Source organism: Engystomops pustulosus, chromosome 1, assembly GCF_040894005.1.
Source record: "Engystomops pustulosus chromosome 1, aEngPut4.maternal, whole genome shotgun sequence".
Classification (NCBI taxonomy): Eukaryota; Metazoa; Chordata; class Amphibia; order Anura; family Leptodactylidae; genus Engystomops; species Engystomops pustulosus.
In genome coordinates this window covers 37,128,236-37,150,844 of record NC_092411.1, presented here as the reverse complement: position 1 = coordinate 37,150,844, position 22,609 = coordinate 37,128,236, and the positions used below count along the sequence as shown (strand labels likewise).

At 40.7% G+C, this 22,609-nt stretch overlaps 1 protein-coding gene across 4 annotated transcripts in view; it reads left to right on the top strand.

Annotated features, from left to right (window-relative positions):
* Positions 1-22,609, top strand: part of IQGAP2 (IQ motif containing GTPase activating protein 2) — a 190,662-nt gene that overhangs the window by 114,412 nt on the left and 53,641 nt on the right. For 2 of the 4 annotated variants that reach the window (XM_072138147.1, XM_072138138.1), the window contains exons 6-15: positions 6,278-6,345; positions 7,401-7,514; positions 8,971-9,149; positions 9,963-10,050; positions 11,079-11,242; positions 14,471-14,558; positions 19,030-19,193; positions 19,759-19,919; positions 20,323-20,447; positions 20,529-20,692. In XM_072138147.1, coding sequence (XP_071994248.1) covers positions 6,278-6,345; positions 7,401-7,514; positions 8,971-9,149; positions 9,963-10,050; positions 11,079-11,242; positions 14,471-14,558; positions 19,030-19,193; positions 19,759-19,919; positions 20,323-20,447; positions 20,529-20,692 — 1,315 coding nt within the window. Of the gene's footprint in view, positions 1-6,277; positions 6,346-7,400; positions 7,515-8,970; positions 9,150-9,962; positions 10,051-11,078; positions 11,243-14,470; positions 14,559-14,695; positions 14,755-19,029; positions 19,194-19,758; positions 19,920-20,322; positions 20,448-20,528; positions 20,693-22,609 lie in introns of those variants that run through there. The other 2 variants (XM_072138156.1, XM_072138165.1) reach the window with 2 other exon arrangements.

Below are 22,609 nucleotides of genomic sequence, written 5' to 3'. Positions count from 1 at the left end.
CCTCCCTGACTTTATACATCTAACTTCACAGTTGATTTTATGGACGGTGCCACCAAGCTGGGCCATGAAAGAAACATGATCTAGAAGCTGCTCATCATAATGGGGTCAGTTGGGAAACTGCACCATGCAGAGTCAGCATAGTTTCATTTGGTATTTTTTAACATCACGTGTTACTGTCTAGAATTTTTCTTTTTTTTAAATGAACGGCCTCATTTGTCGACCACAATTTCATATATGGAGTGTTGCGGCTGCATGTTACGGTGGCTGACTTATTTAAAGGCCAATAGATACATAGATATGAAGTTACGGCTTGTGATGTGGACGGTGCTGTGTGTCAGACCCTTGTTGATCTAAAATGTATCACCAGTCCTTAGGAACCGTGTGCAAAACTTGCTGTTACAATATCCAAGTACCTGCTCATTGCTTGGTCAATGTATGGTATCCCCGAGGCATGGGCAGACACACACAGACTTGTATAAAGTTCTAGCACTTTGTGACTTGGGTTTCCAAACTTGCTGTATGATGGACTATGCTATGCTACCTGCCATGGCTTTGCCAATCTTTACACTTACTTTCCAATACAGCAGCAGAGATTAAAGAGAACCTGTCACCGGGGACCTAATTTTCACTACAGACTTCTCAGCTCCCACCTTTGTGCTCCTGTTCAGCTCCTCCCTCTCCCACTGATGTCAGTTCACCAGGCTGTGAGCTCTGTGAAGGAGCAGGTAGAAGAGCTATACAGGGGCACACAGATTGGGTCTGAGACCTGAGCAGTCTCCAGCACAGACAAGTCGCATGTTGTTTTAAGAAATGCATCCAAATCAAAGCCCAACCCCTGGGACTACACAGAGGATTCTGTCAGGGTGCGAGGTAAGTTATAACACACAATTTATTGTAATGCAAGTGCTTAGAGAAAGCAGAAAGGAATATTTGCACTGCAGCTGTAATGGGCTTCTGTAACCTGTCTTAAGTGAAAATGAGGTCCCTGGTGACAGGTTCCCCTTTAACAGCACAACCCTTCAAACTTGAATCGGCATCTCTGGATTAATCATCCCTTTAATATCCTTTTGCAAAGGATTGAGTTTTTATTTAGTTTCTAATACTAAGCCAGAAGATTATCATTTTTCAGAACATAGATCTTCTGTTCCTGGCCATTAAGGCTTGTACTGACGCAGCCTCCCTTGGATTCTCTCGCTCGACTTCTTTCCAGACAGTAAAGGAGGCGCTTTAGTATTTAGAGAACTTTTTTATTTTAAGAACAGATTAGGTTTTCAAAGAAAACCAGATAAATTGAATTTACTTCAGACTGGGATCTGTTTAATAAGATTGTGTGTCAGCTTGAGTTTGTCGGGAGCAATGAAGGTAATTGATTCTTCACACCTTGACTTCCTCCGTTCATTAAACTCAAGTGCTGTAATACTAAAATGTTATCCGCCGCTTCTGGTAAACTTAGAGGTTTAAAGAGGTTTTATATGGATGCCCTGAGCTTCTCCTCCCCCCCTGCTCTGTACACTTTCTAATTGCTGATTGATGGGGTTACTGGGAGTTGGACTAAGAATAGCTCATCGATATCCAAATCCTGGAAAACTCCTTTAAAAGAGTGTTAAAATATATATTGTGGCCTATTCGAAGTCACCCACATGTTAAAGGGGTTGTACGAGCGTCACAAAAATGTATGTTGCCACCTGGGGGACTATAAAAATCTTATCCTTACCTCCTCTGGTAGCCATACTTCTTAACTTTATTCAGAGAGAAAGTGGGACAAAAGATGCTGCAAGCCACTCCACCCCAATCAATATTATCCCCCCCCTTAGTGCCCTCCATCTCACTCTCATATTGTAGCCCCTCTTATTGTGCCTGAAACAGGTCCTCCTCACATTGTGCCCCCCCCCCCAGCAGCTCCCCCTGTAATTGTAACTCCCCGCAGCAAGGTCTCCCTCTCACATTGTAACCCCTATTATTTTGCCACCAGCAGTACTTCCCCCTGTTATTTTGCTACCCCAGCAATTGTACCCCCCAGCAACTCCACCAGTTGTGACTCCCCCAACAGTTCCCCCTGTTATTGTGCCCATTTTCCCACAGCTCCCCATCTTATTTTGCCATCCTCTCCAGCCACTACTCCTGTTATTGTGCCCCCCACAGAAAAAGAAAAAAACTCTCCTTTCCATGTTCCCGCAGCAGCTCCTTTCTTCTCTGCTTCTGCTCCAGTGAAGTTGACAGGCAGAGATGACATCATCACAATAGAAGCAGAGAGGAGCTGCTGCGGAGGAACTTGGAAAGGGGAGTGTGTTTTTTATTTTAGTAGAGGTACAGTGATCAGCTCTGTCTGCTTCCAAAGGATGGTGGCAGAGATAATGTCCCGTCACACACCTCCTGCCGGGTGGGACAAAGCCCGAAAATCGGGACTGTCCCGCTTGATCCGGGGTTGTTGGGAGGTATGTTGGGAGCCCTGTTTGTATACAGTGGCCTGTGCTCCTCTTTATCCCCGTCCACTCAGGTGATAGAGCATCTCTTTCAATTTGTACTTGGTGTGTGTAAGAAGTCATACGGGAGAGCTAGCCTCTGTAAACCAACAGGGCCATGGCTGTGAGGGATGGCACCCACAGGACAACAGGAGCACCGGAGGTGGTAAGGATAAGATTTTATTATTTTTAAGATAAGATAATCCTTTATTAGTTCCACAGTGGGGAAATTCCCAACTTTACAGCAGAGAGCGTGCAGTGCAAACATTAATAGAACAATAATTTTAGAGATAAGTGAACAAAAAGAAAAAAATGATAAAAAGATGACAATGATGGGCAGTTTGGTATTCATTCTGTGGATGGGACCTGCAGAGACTGGTTACATGGTGAGGAGAGTTTCGGTTTGGTCCTTGTTTGTTGAACAGCCTGATTGCAGCAAGGAAGAATGACTTCCGATAACGCTACCTCTCTGGGGGCAGCACGATGGCTTAGTGGTTAGCACTAAAGCCTTGCAGCGCTGGGGAACTGGGTTCAAGTCCAAGGTCAACATCGGCATTCTGTCCGTGTTTGTGTGGGTTTCCTCCTGGTTCTCTGGTTTCCTTCCACACTCCTAAACATACTGGAAGGATGATTAGATTGTGAGCCCCATTGGGGACAGGGACTGTTTTGGCAAGTTCTGATCGCTGCATAATCTGTGTGTGCTATATAAATAAAGGAATTATTATTAATATTATTATTATTGGGGGAAAGCAGTTGGTCACCGAAGGTGCTACCCAATGCCACCACAGTCTCATGCATGGGATGGGAGCTATTCTCCATAACCCCCCTCCCCAGGTAAAAATATCCTTTTTTGTAACACCCGGACAATACCTTTAAGGGAATGGTTTCAAGGATGGTGCTCTATGAAAATGTATCTGCAACTAGAGATAACAATATGGAAGCCTTCGCTAAGACTGGAGGGCATGCAGCAGAATACCTTATGTAAAACACCTGTAAGGGCACTTTAATAAATTACCCATAACACAAATATCAGTAAACTTTAACTATATAAGCAAGCTGGGTGGAAAATTAGGTCACAGCTTTATTTTTTTATATATCAACCCGTAATATCCAAAAATAAGGCACTTGGGATAGAATCACACATTTTTGAACTCTGGAAGCTGTATGCCCAGCTGGACTCCCAGCAGGCAAGTCGTCCAACCGAGCAACCTCCATCTTAAATCTTCCACCATTCCGCCTACTGAGACTTTAACTTAACTATAAAATACAAAGGTAAAACAATACAAAACACATAACATCTCAATAACATAGGGAGGGACAGCTTGAGTGTCGCCTCAAAGAGGAAGATAACATTAAGTCATCAGCCATATAACCCCCACGTCCTATAGGAGAGGAGGACGTCATGAGGTGAGCAATAGGGGAGTGGTTAGAACACATCTTAAAGGCACAGATCACAATCCTATTAAAGTGCAGTAGTACCCAAACTTTTAAACCTTTTGCACCTAATAACGCCAGCCTCCAAGGTTTCTTTGATACATGTCCATAATAATGTGATTTCATAATTTATTGTGAGAACTGTAGGCAGATGGCTTAGCTCATCTGGCAAGTAGATATAATGTGGAGTGTGCTCGGTCGGCAGGTGGATATAAAGTGACTATGATTACCCTACCATACCACTGAACAGTACTGGGCCCAGTTCACACTTGTGTTTGGACCTTCTATTAATTTTGGTTAATAAAATAACTGATCTTTTAAAATATCAACTGATTTAAATGAAATTTTAATGGCTTCCTTTAGTGTTGTTTGCACCACTTCTGTAATTTGACCTAAAAATTGGACAGAAACTATTAAATCCATTGAAATTATGAACAGTTTAGTAGATTTGTTAGATTTATCATATTCGTGATGAAAGATAGCTGAGTTCCAAATGCAGGTATGAAATGAGCCATAGCCACTCTCTCTGTTCTCCCGTTTTGGGTGTTCCCTCTGTTCTCCCGTTTTGGGCGCTCCCTCTGTTCTCCCTTTTTGTGCGCTCTTTATGTTCTCCCTTTTTGTGCGCTCCTTATGTTCTCCCTTTTTGCGCGCTCCTTATGTTCTCCCTTTTTGCGCGCTCCTTATGTTCTCCCTTTTTGCGCGCTCCCTCTGTTCTCCCGTTTTGCGCGCTCCCTCCGCCCTCTTTCTTGGGGGCTTGTCAGGGTCTTATGATCTACCTATTTACTTTTAAATAAAGGGATTGTTTGTGATTGGACAAAGACCCCCCCCCCCCTTTCCCCCATGTAGAAAATACTCTAAATAACTTTAATGGGAATTTTTACATTGACACTTGTTCAGTTATAATGAGAAATTAAGTATCCAGGAAAATTTTCCCTTACAAGAGTTAATCTGTTTAAAACACAGCATTAGAGGGGACTGCCAACAAACCTTTGTTTCTTTGGAGCAATCTGTTGAAATTGAAATTCCTTTTGCTGTGTTTTCTGTGCCAAAGGTCTCCTCTTTGTCTAATACTTGAAATCCAACCATTTAAACTCAAAATAATGCTAAACCAAGTCCCCTGTCATCTGCTCCCCAATGAGCACCCATGGCAAAAGCAAATGTGACTGCATAAACTCTATGAACACATAGGATGAACATTGCGTGGATGTAGCGCCCTCTTGTGTTTGACTACATGAGTCAGATACAGGCAGGCATATGGATAGTAAATGGATATTAAAATATAATAAGATACAGTAGGAGAGAAGTCCTGGAATATAAATCTACTGACATTGTACTTCCCAACTTTTGGATCGCTGAAAGAGTAGCAGAAGCCGCAGGAAAATATCCACGAAAAGCTCACACCCTTGACTCTACCCTAACCACAACTCTAGTGCTCCACACACTCTAAAAACTAAGTTAATATAAGTTAATGACATCATCAAGACACGCGGTAACTGTGGAGGCTGAATGGTGGAGCAGGGAGCCGATGGCTCCAGGGTAGCTACCGAACGCTGTTTTCCTTTCTGATCAGTGAGATTCCCTTTAACACTTTCCGAAACTGGAATTTTTTCAATTCCTGAAACGAATCTGAATCTTTTCACTCCAGACAAATATTTTAAGCCTAGTGGTAACTAGCTACTGCTGTCGAGTGGGGGGTGGGATTTTTTTTTTAAAGCCAAAAATAAAAGAAGAACTTTTCAGGAAAATCTGTGCCTTGGAGGACTAGAGGGGGATATGTATCCATTTCCAGGACAATTGGTGCAACATCTGCTCGGACCAAATAGATCCTGACTAAAAGTTGAAATTTTACAAATTTACATATCTTTGCTGATTCGCTGATCTCTATTTGTAATTATAGTCTTAAGACATTACGTTCACTTCTTAATGATGTTGGTTTATGCTGACGAGGAGATCTGTTCATGCAGCTTTCCTTATATGTTCCTACAACTTAACAAGATTCACACTTTACCTCTGCTACAATATAAGTCCTTATGGACGGACCTCTCTTTATTTCAGCCTCATCTTTTTTATGATTTCTATGACCCATAAATATGAGATGCTTGAGAATATACATTTGTTACATTAAACTCCAGCCTGGGACTCCATTAACCCATAAGGAGCGATCCTTTTTAGGCAGGGTTTATAAAAGCCACACTTCTTCAGATCTGTTCTTTCATTTTGATGGAATTGTTTGTGATTTGATAATATATGCTTAGCTATAATACATACTTGTTAGCTATATACTTATATCAAAACCGATTAATTCGATTGCGGTTCTATTTTTTAATTCTTTCTTTTTTTTTTTAATTATACTGATTGCTGTGTATTTCTTTTTATTGCAGTTTATACTTGTTCAAGCTTGGCATTGCCCCTCAAATACAAGATTTATTGGGCAAAGTGGACTTCACAGGTAACCAAATACAGTTAGATCCATGGTAATGGAGGAGGAGGGGGGGGAGCATGTTACAAAATTTTGCATTGTAGACCAGGATTTCAAACCTAGAAGTAAAATTTTTAACCCTGGCCAACAAATTTTTTTTTTTTTTTAATCTCATAAAAATGATATTAGTGCCACAAATACTATATATGCTATAAAACGCCCATGTATGGATCCCGGTTAAATTATTATATAAACTAAATAGCATGTTTAGAGACTGCATATGGAAGAAAGGCAAAAGTTGGAATGCGGAGTTGTTTGTGTATTTTTGATTATTGAAAATCTTAAAAAATCAAATAAAAAGTATTTGATCAAAAAAAATAAAATCAAAAACTTTACTTTCAGAAGGCTTTTTAATACAGATTATTTAAAGGAAATCTACCAACAGGAATCTACTTGCTGAATAGATCCAGACCGTAGATTGCCCAAATCTAACTCGGCCATATACAGCTTTTACTATTTTCCAGAATGAAGCCTAAATGTTAATCCTTCATGTCATTTGTATGCCAATTACGGTAGCTTCTACAAGGCGTGGAGTAGCCTCTGCACAAACACGCACAAGGGCGTGCAGGCGCAGTGGTGCCGGTGCTTCACCGGATAAGTAAAATTCAACAGGGGATTGGGAGCTTCTGTGCATGCGCAGCGACGCACCAGAAGTCACTCTATGGTGGCTCTGCAGAGGCTTTTCAGGCAGTGGAGCAGCCTTTACCCCCTGATGCTCACAGAGGCTCCTTCATGCCCCGCGTAACGTCTTGTATATAAATTCAATAAAGTATTAAAACATTTTGGGTTTTATTCCTGAAAGTAGTAAAAGCTGTATAGGGTTGAGTTAGATTTGGGGAATCTACCATCTTGATCCAAGCCTTATTACAGTAGCTCATTTAGTGACTACCGAGCTCCCAGAAATATTCTTACTGTATTAACTGTTTCAAGTTTAGAAAATAATACATTATTTTAATATTGCATGGTTAAGAAATAAGGAAATCACGTTTGCTCATTATATTAATCACATTTTATGTGATTTATAGAGGAAGAAATCAGTAACATGAGGAAAGAGCTGGAAAAGTATGGGATCCAGATGCCGTCATTCAGTAAAATTGGAGGGATCCTTGCTAACGAACTCTCTGTGGATGAAGCTGCACGTAAGTTCATTGAAAACTTTGCAAGTTGTACTAGAAGTCAGAACTTTTGTTTTGATGTTACTATTTGGTTCCCTCTAGTGGTGAGAGAGCATATGGCAATACAAAGAGGCAATTAAGGGTTTTAATTAAGGGTATTATGTTTTTTTTATTATTATTATTTTTTATTATTAAATGCAGATTTTTTTAATTATAACTATAAACTATAAATGTTTTTGGAAATCTGTTTGATTTACTTACTACCTTCTCTATATTTCTACAATTATATGATCTCAGCTTTGTTTAAGTAACTTCAGGTCATCCCCTTTCACTTGAATCCACTTCAATACCAGTGGATAGGGGAAATACTTTTTCTAAAAGACGTGCTATTTCAAATTCTATACTATCCCATTAATGATTATGCTCTGCAAGAAAACATTTTCAATTGTTGCCTAGTAACCGTAGAGGTTGACCACTTTGGCGCTACACACTCATGTGAAATTCCTTGGCTTTGTAGAATATGCTTTTTTTTCATGTGTAGGAGCTGAAGGCAGGAGGAATCGGCGTGGGCGCCTTCACCTCCTCCTACTCTATTCTGTTCATATGCTACAAAAGTTGAATTGTGACATTTATGAGTTATTTACTGCAGGAGGGGGGGTGGGGGGGATGCTCTATGCGCTGGGCCATGCACTGGACCTCCAGAATATCAGTACCATAAAAGGTAGGTAATGTGCAAGACTGCAGCTCTATTCAGATATGGTATAAAGGAAATCTACCATTAAAATCCACCATGATATACCAGGGACACTTGCTCATAAACTTGCTCATAAACCCAGGCTCCGTGACTGTGATCATCTTCTTATATTTATTATCCATGAGCTCCTTCCTTCTAAAATCAACTTTTATAATTATGCTTATGAGCCAGCTCGTGTGGGGAGGCGTTACCAGAGCCCCTCTTTGCTGCGGATTCGCAGGCTGTTACACAGTGTGCTCCCCACTCTTCTGTGTGTTGAATCTTCCTCTGCTGCAGTGAGATTACAGCAGGCAGAGGGAGGGGGGAGGCTGAGAGTGAGACTGTGTAACAGCTTGTGAAGCTACAGCACGGCGGGTCTCTGTAACAATCCCAAAACCTTTGTGGCTCATAATCACAACTAAAGTTGATTTTTGAAGTGAGGAGGCCATGAATCAGGAATATAGTCACCGTGCCTGGATCTATAAGTGTCCCTGGTTTATTAGGCTTGTATTTTGATGGTAGATTTCCTTTAAATAACATGTTGCTGGGATTTCTGAAATCAGGCCCCCTGGCGATCAGCTGATCGCAACTGCATTTTACCTCTTGCCTTTTGGTTACATTTCGGAGTAGACCGCAATGCTCTTCAATATATCCCTTTGTAGAAGAAAGAAATGAGGGGCACTGTACCTTTCAGTATATCCAACGTCTTGTGGTGAATGCTCCTCAATGTATTTGTCTTCTCTTTAGTACATGCCGCTGTCATTGCTATCAATGAAGCCTTGGATAAGGGAGTAGCCGGACAGACAATGGTGGCCATGAGGAACCCCAATGCACTGCTGTTAAACGTGCAGGAGGGGTTCGACCAGCAGTATCATGACGAGCTCTACCAAGCCAAGAAAATAAAAGAAGATAATGCAAAATTAAAGGTAAACAATAGGATTCTATACCAAATCCTTAATAGCATTTCATTCACCAAATTTAAATATCCGGTATATACCTGTTTATATTGTATTTACATGGGAGGAGGAACACATCAAGCCCTGCCACCTCTTTTCATTATATAATAATAATATGGTTATAAACTCTATACTTACAATCTTGTATAAAACTATAAAATCTTGTGTAAATCAAAGATGCAAGAAAATAAGAGAAACATTATTGTTCTATTATTGGCCTTTATCAGAATACAAGCTGCACAAAGTTGGGTTCTGTATTGTGCAGAATGATTTATAGGCCAGTAAAAAATTTCCTAATGGCTTGATAGATTTATAAATTGAGCAATTCAAATAGGGCTTTGGTGCAATACCAGATACGGCCTATGGATAGTAGTGGCGCTGTTCCTCAGAAAGAGCATTTCTTGGCGTAATATACCGTATTTTTCGGACTATAAGGCGCACACAAAAAATCCTTTGATTTTCTCAGACATAAAAGGTGCGCCTTATATATGAACCGTACGTACAGACAACAGCTGCCTTGAACAGTGCACAGGTCTGCCACCTGCTGGTCATTCATCCTTATAATCCGGTGCGCCTTATATATAAACCTAGACGTTTTAGCAGGCTTTTATTGATGGTGCGCCTTATGATCCGATGCGCCTTATGGTCTGAAAAATACGGTAAGTTATAGGTTATTTTATAGACATATACGTTAGCGCTCAACCAGATATTTATAATGTGTGTAATACATGCAGTCTTGCATATTAATATCTGACTTTCTTAATGACTCCGTTGCCTTTACAGAACAACAGTATTTCTGAAGACGAGAGAGATGTCTATGAAGAGCTCCTCACTCAAGCGGAGATACAAGGCCACATTAATAAGGTTAACAGTAAGTACTTCATTCCGCCGGGAAAAGATTAGTTCATGGAGAGAGCGGCGGTGGATGTGATTGGATGACTGATGATTGGAGCGTTTTGTTGCATGAATTATTTCTCTCCCGCGATGGCTTCTATGTAATCTGCAGCTATAGTAGAAGCGCTGCCTGCAGCTTGCTGAACTGCCTAATACTCTTGCTTCTTTACCTTGTACATCCAGAACCCTCTATAAGACACATGTTGTGCTCAGTCCACACACAAAATCCCTATATTATCACGGACAAGAGGATCTTAAGCATTTACCTCTTATCTGAAAATATTCACCAGTGATAATAATAGTAAAAAATTTTTGTTTGCTAATTTTTATTTTTATTTATTCATTTTTTTAGCTACCTGACAAAGGGCTATCCTGCTCCCAGGAGTAGGAGCTCAAGGGAGTGTTAAATTTATATAGTATATAAAGTGAGTGAGCGAACCATTGCTCATGGCAACCAATCAGAGCTCAGCTTTCATTTTATAAACTACTGTGGGAAAATGAACCTTGAGCTCTGATTGGTTGCCATGAGCAACAAGAGTAGTTTTACTCTCAGACGCTTCTGATAAATCTCCCCCATTAATTATTCTAGTGTTTTTTTTACTGGTGAATGTCAATGGGTAATACTATTTTATAGAGGACCTGTCCCAGCTCCTGATGTGTGTGTTACTATTGACTATTTATATTGACAATTTTTCTACAAGGGTTAAATTTCTGCATTTATGTCGTCACTTTCTGTTGCTCCTCCTGAAAATGTCTGAATAAATTGACAACAGGCCTCTCCATCCTCCTTGTCTATGGAGTGTCTGATAATGAGCCTACGTGGGGCCCCGCCTCATTGACCAAGATATACTGAGGAATAATAGAGGAACGGCAAAATGCAGAGAAGGGAATTTGCTTATAAAAAACACACATGTCTAAATTTCCGGCAGGTCCTTATTGATGGATAGTCGCGAGAAGATCTTTTGATTAATCTTTGCCATTTTGTAAGCATGTCTTTTGTTTCAGCCAATATAGCCTTAGTCCAAGTAAATGAGGCCATTGACAGGAATGATGAGGCGGGATTATTGCAGGCTCTGATGATCCCTATGCTGAGCCTTTTTGATGTTCAGTCACAAAATTCACCCTGGTACCTGACTCAGTTGTGTATCGCTAAAGACCAGAAAACGCAGGTAATGGCGACATCCAAGATCAGCGCGGCCATCGCTCCATTAACATACTGCATGTGTTCCTTGCTATTAACCTGTTACTGAAATGACTGTTGTATTCGGAAGGGAATGTTTTATTAATGCCTTTTGCATGTACAGATAACTTGCCGGCTTTATACTTGCTAAATATGAGTTCTGTCCTATAGCAGTGAGGAAGCTGAACCATGTAGAAGACGGTCTTACATGACTGAAAAGCAAAGCCAAAATCTATGGGGACTCTCTGAAATATGTAGCCGATAAAAGAAGACATTGGGGGAGATTTATCATCAAGTTTCTGAGGTAAAGCTGTTCTGGTTGACCATGGAAACCAATCAGAGCTTAGCTTTCATTTTATAAACAGCTGCTTGAAAATGAAATCTGAGCTCTGATTGGTTTCCATCTGCATTTAGAACAGTTCTGCTCTAAGAGGCTCATGATAAATCTCCCCCATTTTCCTAAGTTTATAAAGAGGTGTGATTGGGTTGTCCGGGCACATCAAGTGCCAAATCATGATAAGAGATGGCGTGCTGATAGGTGGGAATCCTATTGTTGGACCCATAGAGATCACAAGAATGAGGTTCCCCCAAATGAATGAAGCGGCAGGTCAGACATGTGCACTATGGAACTGATGAAAGAAGCTGAGTACTGAGATCAACTATCTCCATCAGTACCATAAAGAGGAATAGCAGCTGGCACATGTGCGATTAGCTGCTCAGTTCATTTGGGGGTACAACAGACCCCTGTTCTATGCTCCTTGGGGGTCCCACCACTGGGACTCCAACAGATCAGGAAATCATCCCCTATCTACATGATACGGGAAAAATTGATGTGGCTGGACAACCCCTTTATTGATTCATACTGATGCTGAAAAATATAAAAATCTATTTTTGCAGTGATATAAGCCCCCCCCCCTCTTTACCCACATCTCTCATTTCTGTCACAAATCTACCATCAAAATCAAGAATGATAAACCAGGAACATTTTGTCATAGGTCCAGGCACCGTGACAGTGGTAATGTCCTCCTTCCCTCTAAAATCATCTTTTAAAATTATGTTAATTCACCTGAAGGGCTTGGGGGGGGGGGGGTAGGTACCAGAGCCCCTAAGTGTTGTAGCTTCACATGTTATTAAACTGTCTCCCCTCCCCCTCTGCTCTCTCAGCACTTTCCCCTCCCTCTGCCTGATGTAATCTCAGTGGGAAGGGAAAGTGTCCTGCACAGTGTAACAGCCTGTGAATCTGCAGCAAAAAGGGGCTCATCAGGCTCTTTAGCATGATGAAATTAATATTACAAGAAAGGAGGCCATGTATAATAAATATAAGAAGATTACCACAGTCACGGTTTCTGCATCTATGAGTAAGTGTCCCGGGTTTATCATGATGGATTCTGATGGAGGATTTCCTTTAAGTCACATGCAGTATAATGATTCATTTTCTAGGATAGCTAAAGTTTCCATTCTATTTTTATGGTTTTCTCTTAACCTTCAGTCACTATTTCCTAAAGAAATCAACTTTTTGCGTGTATACCCACTCCATATATACCCCCTGTGTACCCACTTCCATATGAAAGGACAAGTTCTAAAAATAATACCTTATACTTGGTGTCTGATACAGATCTAGAACTGGAGCCCAGCAGCTTTAGATTTTCACCTTTTAGTGGTGACATTTTCTTTAACCTTTTTACTAAAGGATACCTTTTTATTTTAGAAGCATGCACCCCCACTAGAAAGTAATGGGTGATGGGGCCCATCTTTTAAGCTATGTTTGGAACATTGCCCACATCTTAAAAGCCGCCATATTCTTAAATGGGCAGGTTTTCACATTGTGAAGGTGGTCATGTAGCATATCAGATCAGACCAGAATTACCTCAGAATTCTATTGCTACTGTCAGCTTTGTAATATATCTTGCGGTTCAAAAGTTGCAACAACAAGGAACATTCCCTGTGACGCACAGCTATGTGACATGTTGACCATGGTACTGAACACAGTGCTGAATCTATGGAGAATTTCTGTGTTTAGTGTCCATTCTGAGGTACTGCAGGCTTAGCTTTTAAAGGGAACCTCTCACCAGAAGTCAGAACTTTACTGGTGACAGGTCTGAATAGGCCTTGCAGAGTACACTACATGACACCCTGATTGACAGCTCTGCTCCCCTCTATTCTCCATTATCCCCTGATAAAGCTGACCTGGCTCCCTGCCAAAAGTCCTTGGCAAGTCCTGGGTTGATGCCGCAAATTTCGATGCTCACCTGCTCATTTGCATAACTTTCCGCTCAGCTTCAGCAGTTAATTACTCACTAATTTCCCCTCCCACTTTCTGCCAGTTTTCAGCGTGACGTCGGCTCACCGCACAGGAAACCTTGTGCCTGTGTGGTGAGCCGTATACCCTGGAGCGTGCGCAATTCGCTGCTTGGCTAGTTGCGACTGGCAGCGAACTGCGCATGGGCGGAGTCTCTGCACACTTCAACTAGGCAGCGCTCAGGAACGCAAACTATGTAGGGAGCAGTAGGTTTGGTGGAGTGAAGGATGCTCATGAACATCGCATACACATAACAAGGAGTACACTGTTTTGTTTATGACACTATTTTTGTGCTTTTTTTTGGCTGTATAGCTCATTAGACCTTGCAACATTATACATAATAAGTGTAAAAGTTCATACAACACTCACCCTGTATCCACGTGGCTCTAAGTAATACATTTTGGGTCATCCAAATTCTTTATAGTGCAACAGTATGTACCTTTTAAGCCTCCAATTCAACTAAGAACAAAGATTGTTGAAAACACACAAGAGTCTGTGTTTCTGCTGCGTAGCATTGTGCTTATAAATGTGTTTTCCAAGGTGTTAAATGGAAAGCATTGCCTCCTTTTGTAAGGCAGCCCCCTTAACACCAAGTATGACCTACAAGAAGTCTAATAACATGATGTGGGATTAAGCCAAACCAGTATATCATTTAACACCTTGGCAAACATATTTGCATACTTCCCAGAATTCCCTAGTGGAGCATCTATGGCTTTAAGTCTCCACACCCCTATAAGGCGGCCTTAATTGGCAAACTCTCCATAAGGAGACAGATTTTCTACTATATGATTATAACATAAAGATCTTATATAGAGCAATATATTTCAGTAATGTTCATCATATCATGTACCGTATGTCATCAGAAACTTGGTTCTTTCCTGAGATCTAACCTGAAGGTTTCTCTCCTCCTGATCCCAGAAAGCAGGTGTCCCCAGTTCTCTTGACAAAAGCGAGATTCAGAAAGAAGTTAGTGTTGCCAATAATGAAGCAGAGGCTCATGTGCTTAGTGAGTAACCCTGTACATGTGTGTCCTACACCCGAGTCTTAATCTCCATTGATTAGTGCATGCGGATAATGTAGTTGTGTTGATTTAATAAAACACCAATTTTCTCCAATAAATGTTTCTGTTACTGTCCTTCTCAGTGTTGCAATTGCTCCAATGACCACTTTATGCAGTATTGGGAGTATTCTTTATGTATCAGGTAGTTAACGTTTCTTTGTTTCATTGTGTGCAGCTTTTTCAGCTGTTTGGTGACAGTAACTGCTGAAATTGCTTTACAGATCACGCATCAGCCATAAGCAATATTCCTGCTCCTTTCATACCTTTTGTAGTGAGTCTATGGTAATACATTGTATTACTGCTAATCCAGAGATGTATTCTACATTATACTCTAGAGCTGCATTCACAATTCTGCTAGGTTTGGGACATCAACTATAGTATTTTAGTTTTTTTTATATCCGTAATGTTTTATTAGTGGTGCTCTGCTTCATGGGACCTCTTCTGATCAATATAATGTACGGGCTATGGTGAACCAGTGAGACTCAAGACCACTAGTGGATTGTAATATTGGTGGTTTGGTCAAAACTACCCACCAGATTATATTCTGAGAAGGTCCTTCACCCGTCAAAATCCTTGTAAATCTGTTCCCGCTTTCCATACTCATTTACACAAGACCCATTTCAGTACATTTAAAGGTCCTCCATTGGTTCTGAAACCGCAGATTGAAAGCGGGTAAAAGGAACACATCCTCCATTCCCCAAGAAGCCGATTCTAGCACCATATGTAGGAAGTGATTCCAGACTTGTAGGGGCTATAATATTGTTACAGCCCAGGGCCCATGGCAGTCGTAAACCTCCCCTGGCCAAGACCATTTATTTTTTTGTAGTAGCACAATGGCACAACTATGATTGCTGCAGCGTTTGACAATATAGCTCAGCCCTATGCCCACTGCTGATTGATGAGGGTCCAGAGCAATTGCACCTGTAGTGGTCAAACATGGGTTTTACAAATCCTTACATGGTCACTATTTTCATCAAACTTTGTATAAATAAGTGATAACAGACAAAATTGTAAAACCTCTAATCAGGTCAAAGTGCTTCATTCTGCACTTACTCGGCTTTTATCCCTTCCTGATGAAGTGAGTTTGATTCTGCTGAATTCCATCTTGCAAACAAAGCAGACAGAAGCTCCAGGAGGTGTCATATCACATAGAAGGTCTATGGAGAAGTAGGCAGCCGTGGCAGAGTGTTCCTTGTAGAAAACCTGGTAGTAAATTGCTGGCAGATTGCAAGTTTGGAGAATGTAGAATCTGCCTCTGGATTAGTGTATAATGTATTTGCATCATGCTAGACATGTGTGTCACCTTTTAATACAATTTTATAATAATATTGAACTTTATAAATAATGTTCCATTCAAATCGGACCCATTACACGCAGCACACCACTGTGTCACTTAAAGGGGAGTGTAGTATTTTAGTTATAAGAAGGAGCCTCTTTAAGGATTGAAAGGAGCATTATATTGCTGTTGCATGTAAAGTGTGTTCTCTTCACAGTTCACAATGATATACAATTACATCTGCAGAATAAAACGTCTGCAAAATGTGTAAATCTTAGAAAAATAAATCCTGTTTTTATATTGTACCATATTCTATGTTATTTTCTCTACCACGTGGATACATTAACTGAATGATGAGTTTTAAGGCTTTCATGGTCGTTTAAAGACAATGACATATGTTATACAATGTATCATTTTTCTTCTTTGAAAGATTGTTTTAGATTCAGTCTTTTATGTTTCCACTAACCTGCATAGTACCAAGCGCTTCTAGAACTAACACCCGGCTCTTGTGCTCGCCCACTCCCGCGTGCGGTGTCTGCATGACTACTCTTAATTGAAGGAATCCCATTAAAGGAAACCTATCATCAGGAATACACTAGCTGAGGTATTCTTGATGGTAGATACCTTTCTTCTATTTTTTTTCGGTCTACTATGCCCTTCACTGCCTTTACCTAAACTTTTAATTCATTGAAAACTTTATCTATCCTTTATGCAGTGGCTACTGGGGCATGGGGTAGCTTGGCCTAGCGCCCAGGGGCTAAAGCTACATTAAAGTCTTACTTCCATGCGCCTCCCTGCAGCACTCTTTGGCTATTCAGCCTGTAACCTCTTCCTCTTTTCAGCAGTGAGCCGAGTTACTGCACATGTGTGGGCACTGCTGACTAGCAGAAGAGCGCTGTGCCGCGCCAGTAGGGAAAACTTTAGAGGCCACAGGGGTGCGGTGTATCCTAAGCCCCCGGAATTCAGCCAGGCTACTGCACGCCCCAGTAGCCTCTGAAGTTAATCTGCATAAAGGATAAATAAAGTTTTTAGTTGGATAGTTATGGTTAAAAGTTTAAGTTAAAGGCAGTGTGGGGATTAGTAGATGGAAAGGTATCTAGCATCAGGAATACCTCAGTTAGTGTATTCCTGATGGTAGGTTTCCTTTAAGGATCACACTCTGCATTACACTCTGAACATAGTCAGTAGGGCTCAGATTTCTAATATGGTCATACTAACATTACTGCCCGCTGCAGGTTTGGCTGTGAGTGTGGATGAGTTATACATATATAATTATTCCCATATATCATCACAAGAATCTATAGGGTAATGTTATGTAGGATCCACAGGAGTGATTGTGTTTTGGTTAATGTTAAATGTGGTCTATAAAGTGTTTGCTGAGTATTAATTTACATTAGTGAAGTGCCATCGACTTGTATAATGCTGAGATGAAAATAAAACTATTTGCCCACCAAGGTTTAATTGAACTGTGGATGTTCTGAAGTGAGCACACCCTCAGGAGCAAGCTGGATGTGGTATCGCTCCGTGCGATCTATGGTAGTGTGAATACAGCCTTAATGTGCACAGAATAGCAAGATTCATGGATGTTCAGATGCCTATACACTATTGATAAATGTCGGCTAAAATCAGGCTCTTCCATTGCCCTAAAAGCGAAGGAAATACCAGGTACACAAGGCTACAGTCACATCATTTTTTTTATGTATACGGCAGAAAAGCTCCCAGCGTATACACATATACAAATACTGGCTCATGTAGGCATCCATTTTGTCTCTGTCTGACCAGTATACACCACAACCTGCAGGAAACCCAGAAAAGAAAAATGCAGCAAGCTATGGCTTCCATCCTGCTCCGTCCTGCTAAGCGATGTATGCGCTGAGCACAGGTCATGTGAGCCTACGAGGGACAGATACCACTTTTTTGCATTCTTCCCCGACCTCTGCTGAGCGTTTGTGTTGGGAGGTCCCTGGTGATGCAACTGTCCATGAGCATTGGAAGCAGCCATTCAGTAACTGCTGCCAATATTCACTCCTCCTTCGATTTTCAAGTGGAACAGGATGATAAATCCTACTGTAAAGTCCTAGCCCTTTGTTGGAAGGATACGTTGGTATCCAACCAGCATATACTTACAACGGATGGGCTTTACCCAGATGAGAATGCATCCTAATATGTAACTGAGGGATGGCCCATAAAATTTTCACCAAACTTTAGAATAGTTGGAAAGCATATGATAGAATTTCTGGGGAAGCCACTATTTTCAATGTAAAAGGGGTCTGATGTCCTGCTTTAGTGGGCAATAGTCTTACTTTATGGGGTTGCCAAAGAGAAAGCCAAGTACATAGACTTTGATTGGATTGGGGGTCACCCATGTGCTTCGTCAGTGATGGGACCCCAATTATACATTTATCCACTTATCACGTGAATAGATAGAACCAATCTTTTTAAGCCGACCGCTTTAATATGCCTTTATTTTTGGACATATTTATCAGAAGTGTCCAATTGGAGCTCAACTCTCATTTTATAGACAGCTGAGGGAATGTGCAATCTGAGCTCTGATTGGTTGGCATGTGCGATTAGAACAGTTCTGCTCTTAGACACTTATGATAAATCTTCCCCATTGTACTTTAGTGGGGTCTTTCTGACAATTCTCAACCACTTTGTGTTGAAGTAAAGATGGCCACTCAGCTTTTCTCAATGTGCATGTTATTGGAGGAATATTACGAGAAGTAGTAGCTGGTTTTATATGGCTTAAGAGGTTGAGAGAGTAAGTCAACCAAATCAAAAATCCATGTGCCAGCTTGCTCTTTGGGCAGCATGAATATATCCTACAATATGATCTCAATATTATTTCTGAGGATCATGTGGGAACCTTATAAGACACTGGACAATATCAATGCCCACTATTCAATCAAACTACTATTTAATTCCTTCTTTGATAATTGGTGTCTGGTTGCGGTACTACGTCTAGAATTTCACGTTTGACTTCACTTCCATCTTTCATGTATAGATTTGTAATTTTGTAGATTCTAGTCTCATTTTCCATATTCCACCAATATATTATGGGGTAAGTATAGCTGTCTCTGTTCTATACTCCTACCACATTGATCTAACCTAATATTTCCTTTTTGATGTGCTGTAATTCAGTGCTAGGAGCTGTGGAAAAGATAAATACTGCCATTCGTAATGGAGATTCCTCCCAAACCTTAGCGGCTCTGCAGCTTCCGGAGGCACAGATGCCGGCTGTCCACTCATTCGCAGAGACATTATACCAGAATGAACTCTTGAGTCTCCAGAATCAAAATCCTGCGGTAAGACCAATCGTAGTAAACTCTAGATAGGTTTTTATGTCTAAATATATATATATATATATATATATATATATATATATATATATATATATATATATATATATATATATATATATATATATTATAATTTGTATATATTATAATTTGTATATAATATATTTTCACTGATTTAATTTTTACGGGTTTCTTGAAGGTATAGGTGAAGTCCTTATATTTTTTTTCCTAATACCATACAGACTGCTATATACTGTTTAGCATGAGTCCCACCTATGGGACCCATACTTTTCTACATAACGGTGATGCAGCTCATGGAAGTATAAATGGAATTCTTGGAAATGTCTTGTACACTTAATTGTTCTTTGTTGGAATGGAGAAACCCATTCCTTTCATTCCTACACTAGACTGTGAATTTTACCTCCATAATGAGATTGCATGTAACTAGTGAAAGTTATGTCACAATTTTTACCTCTTTTGACCTATACCAGATGACTCTTATTATAGCACAGTTAAACTATTGCTCATGACAGGGAGACCTCCTCCATGACTGTATACTTTGCCATTCCAGAACCACTTAACACAAGAGGAGCTGTTCATTGCGGTGGAGATGCTGTCCGCTGTTGCATTACTAAATCAAGCTTTGGAGACAAATGATGTCAACTCTGTCCAAAACCAACTTATCAGTCCGTCCATAAGTCTCAATAATCTGGAAGAAGATAACCTGCAGCGGTATGTGTACTCAATGCAGCATGGGAATGTTGTCCTTCAAAGCATTGATGTGAATTTAGAAGGATTACATTAAAACTGTCCTTCTAACATGTCAAGGATTGTATGTAGCATATCAGAAGATCATATGGACTTGATTTTCCATAAATATGCTTCTAGTTATTACATATGCCTCCAAGTCCGAGCATCTTAGCTTGGCTGGAGATAGCCATCTGTAAGAAGTGCTCCATCCCACCACACACTACTGCTATCAATGTGACATAATGACTATGGTCTGTGAAGATTTTACACCACAATGTTTCATATGTTCATGAAGCCAATTTACATACTTTTTGGGTATCTTGTAGTGGGACTCTGGAATGGAAATCCCATATTGCCTCCATACTGAATATTCCTCTTCTTTCAGATATGTCAATACACTGGTATCCAGTAAGAAGCAAGCTGCAGCACAAGGACACAGCTACTTAAGCTGGAATGAAATTCAGAACTACATTGATGTAGTCAATAGTGAAGTCCAGGAAGAAAATGAACGTAAGTAATAAAACCTTTATAACATAGATCTTCTTCTCATTTGGCAAGTCACCTAGATAATCATTCCTGTGCTTTTTTTAGGGATTATTGCCATTGGAATTATTAATGATGCCCTTGAACAGGACAACCCTGAGAATACTCTGCAAGCTCTCCAGGCACCAAGTGCGAAACTTCAAGCAGTTTCACCTGAAGACGCTTGGCATTACCACAATGTCCTCCATCTGGCCAAGGTTCAGAAATGCAAGGTATGCAATCTCTTACCAGTTAGAAGAATTGCTGTTATGTGAATACTTTAAACTCATTCTCCTATACTTCGATTAGGAATGTATTTATTAAAAAAGTTAATTAGGGCAGATCATAAGACAATATCCTACAGGAGTTGGCCAGGATGGGCTATATTCAATGGTGGGAGGTCTACACCCAAACATCACCTTCCACCACAGGGCTCTGTGTCCTTGCAGAACTGGCTACAAGACGCTACAAGTCCTATTGAAAGTCCAAAAAGTTGGATTTTTGCTTTAAGGTTACAAGGCACCAAACAGATTATCAGTGCCGGGACCATCCATTGGTCAGGTATTTTTGGCCCATCCTGAGGATGGACCTTCCCATAGTAATTCCTGGCCAAACACTTTAACGTTATGATTTCTGGGGTTACCTCTTCCACAATGAAAACTGAAGTCCCCGTGTTTTATTTCCTGTAGCGTGGCATTCCCAGACCCCAGAGAATACCAGCAGGTCAGACATTCTAATTTTGGCATGGTCAGACACTATATGGGTTTCCATGTAGTAGGTTTGGATGTAGTAGGTTACTCCACAGTTGGCTCAGGTGTTGGCTTACATAGATGATCTGTGCAGAGGGGAGCAGTGAGTCACAGCAACTAGATCTCCATTCAGCATCTAAGAAAGGATGATAAACCAGGAGATACAGAATGCAGCGATGACCTCTACGGTAAAATAAAGAACACACTGGACTACTGTTTCTGCAGAGTTTGATAAAAGGGGAGATGCACTTTACAGGTTTTTGAGAATATGGAAATCCCCCAGGGGGGCAAGAAAGGCACCTGGCTCCTGATTCCCGCATCGCTCCAGTACTTCAGGGTTCGGGCTCTGGTTTGGACCCACTTATTCCAATAATTGGCCTCTTCGGACATGGAATGTTTCCATTTTCTAAGGGAATTCACTTCCTGTGTTGTCCCATTGTCTGAGGAGGCCAATCACCTGATGAAATGGATCCCTTGACAGACCCAGAGCTTCCAGTTGGGTGCAGGGCACAAAACTTGAAATATCAGGGGGATCTGGGAAGTTGTAGTCTGTCTTTTATTCTTGTAAACTCCTTTTAGGGACCCAGCTGTGAAACGGTTTGGGATTGCTTGTAATGGACATGCCCTTTAAAGGTAATCAACCATCAAAATCAATCATGATAAACCAGGGACACTTACTCATAGTTTCAGGCCCCCTGACTGTAGTAATCTTCTTATATTTGTTATCCATGGCATCCTTCTTTCTAAAATCTTTAAATTATGCTAATGGTCACTTGTGGTCTTGCTTTACAGGCTATTAGATGGAGGGGGAAGGTAGACTATTGTCTAACCTTCCCCCTCTGCTACCTAAGCACTTCCCCCTCCCTCCGCCTGATGTAACATCAGTGCTGTTTCATTACACAGTGGGAGGGAGAAGTACTCCTTGCACACTGTAACAGCCTGTGAAGCTGCAGCACGGAGGGGTTCTAGTAACACCCCCAGCATCCCTTCTGGCTCATTAGCATAATTTAAAAAGTTTATCATGTCTGATTTCGATGGTAGATTTCCTTTGATAGTAATTGGCTCCAATACGAAGTATATTGACTGATGGGAGTCAGGAAAGCATTGGAACAGGAGCAATGTATTGGTGAGAGGAGTATTACTTTTAGTTTTTGCATAATTTTGAGTGATCTATTAGAAAGCCTATGGTAGATTAGACTATTATTTCTACAGAATTTTCTTACTCTATTAACATGACAATGAGTAACTTGTTTACGGAGTCTCCTTACCTGACATGTGAATTACTAAACCTCTGATATGAACATATTTGATATAAAAACACCAAGGACAACTCCCCGAGTTCCTAGAAATGAGCAGAAGCCTATATATAGATAGATAGATATATAAGCACGGGGAATGTTT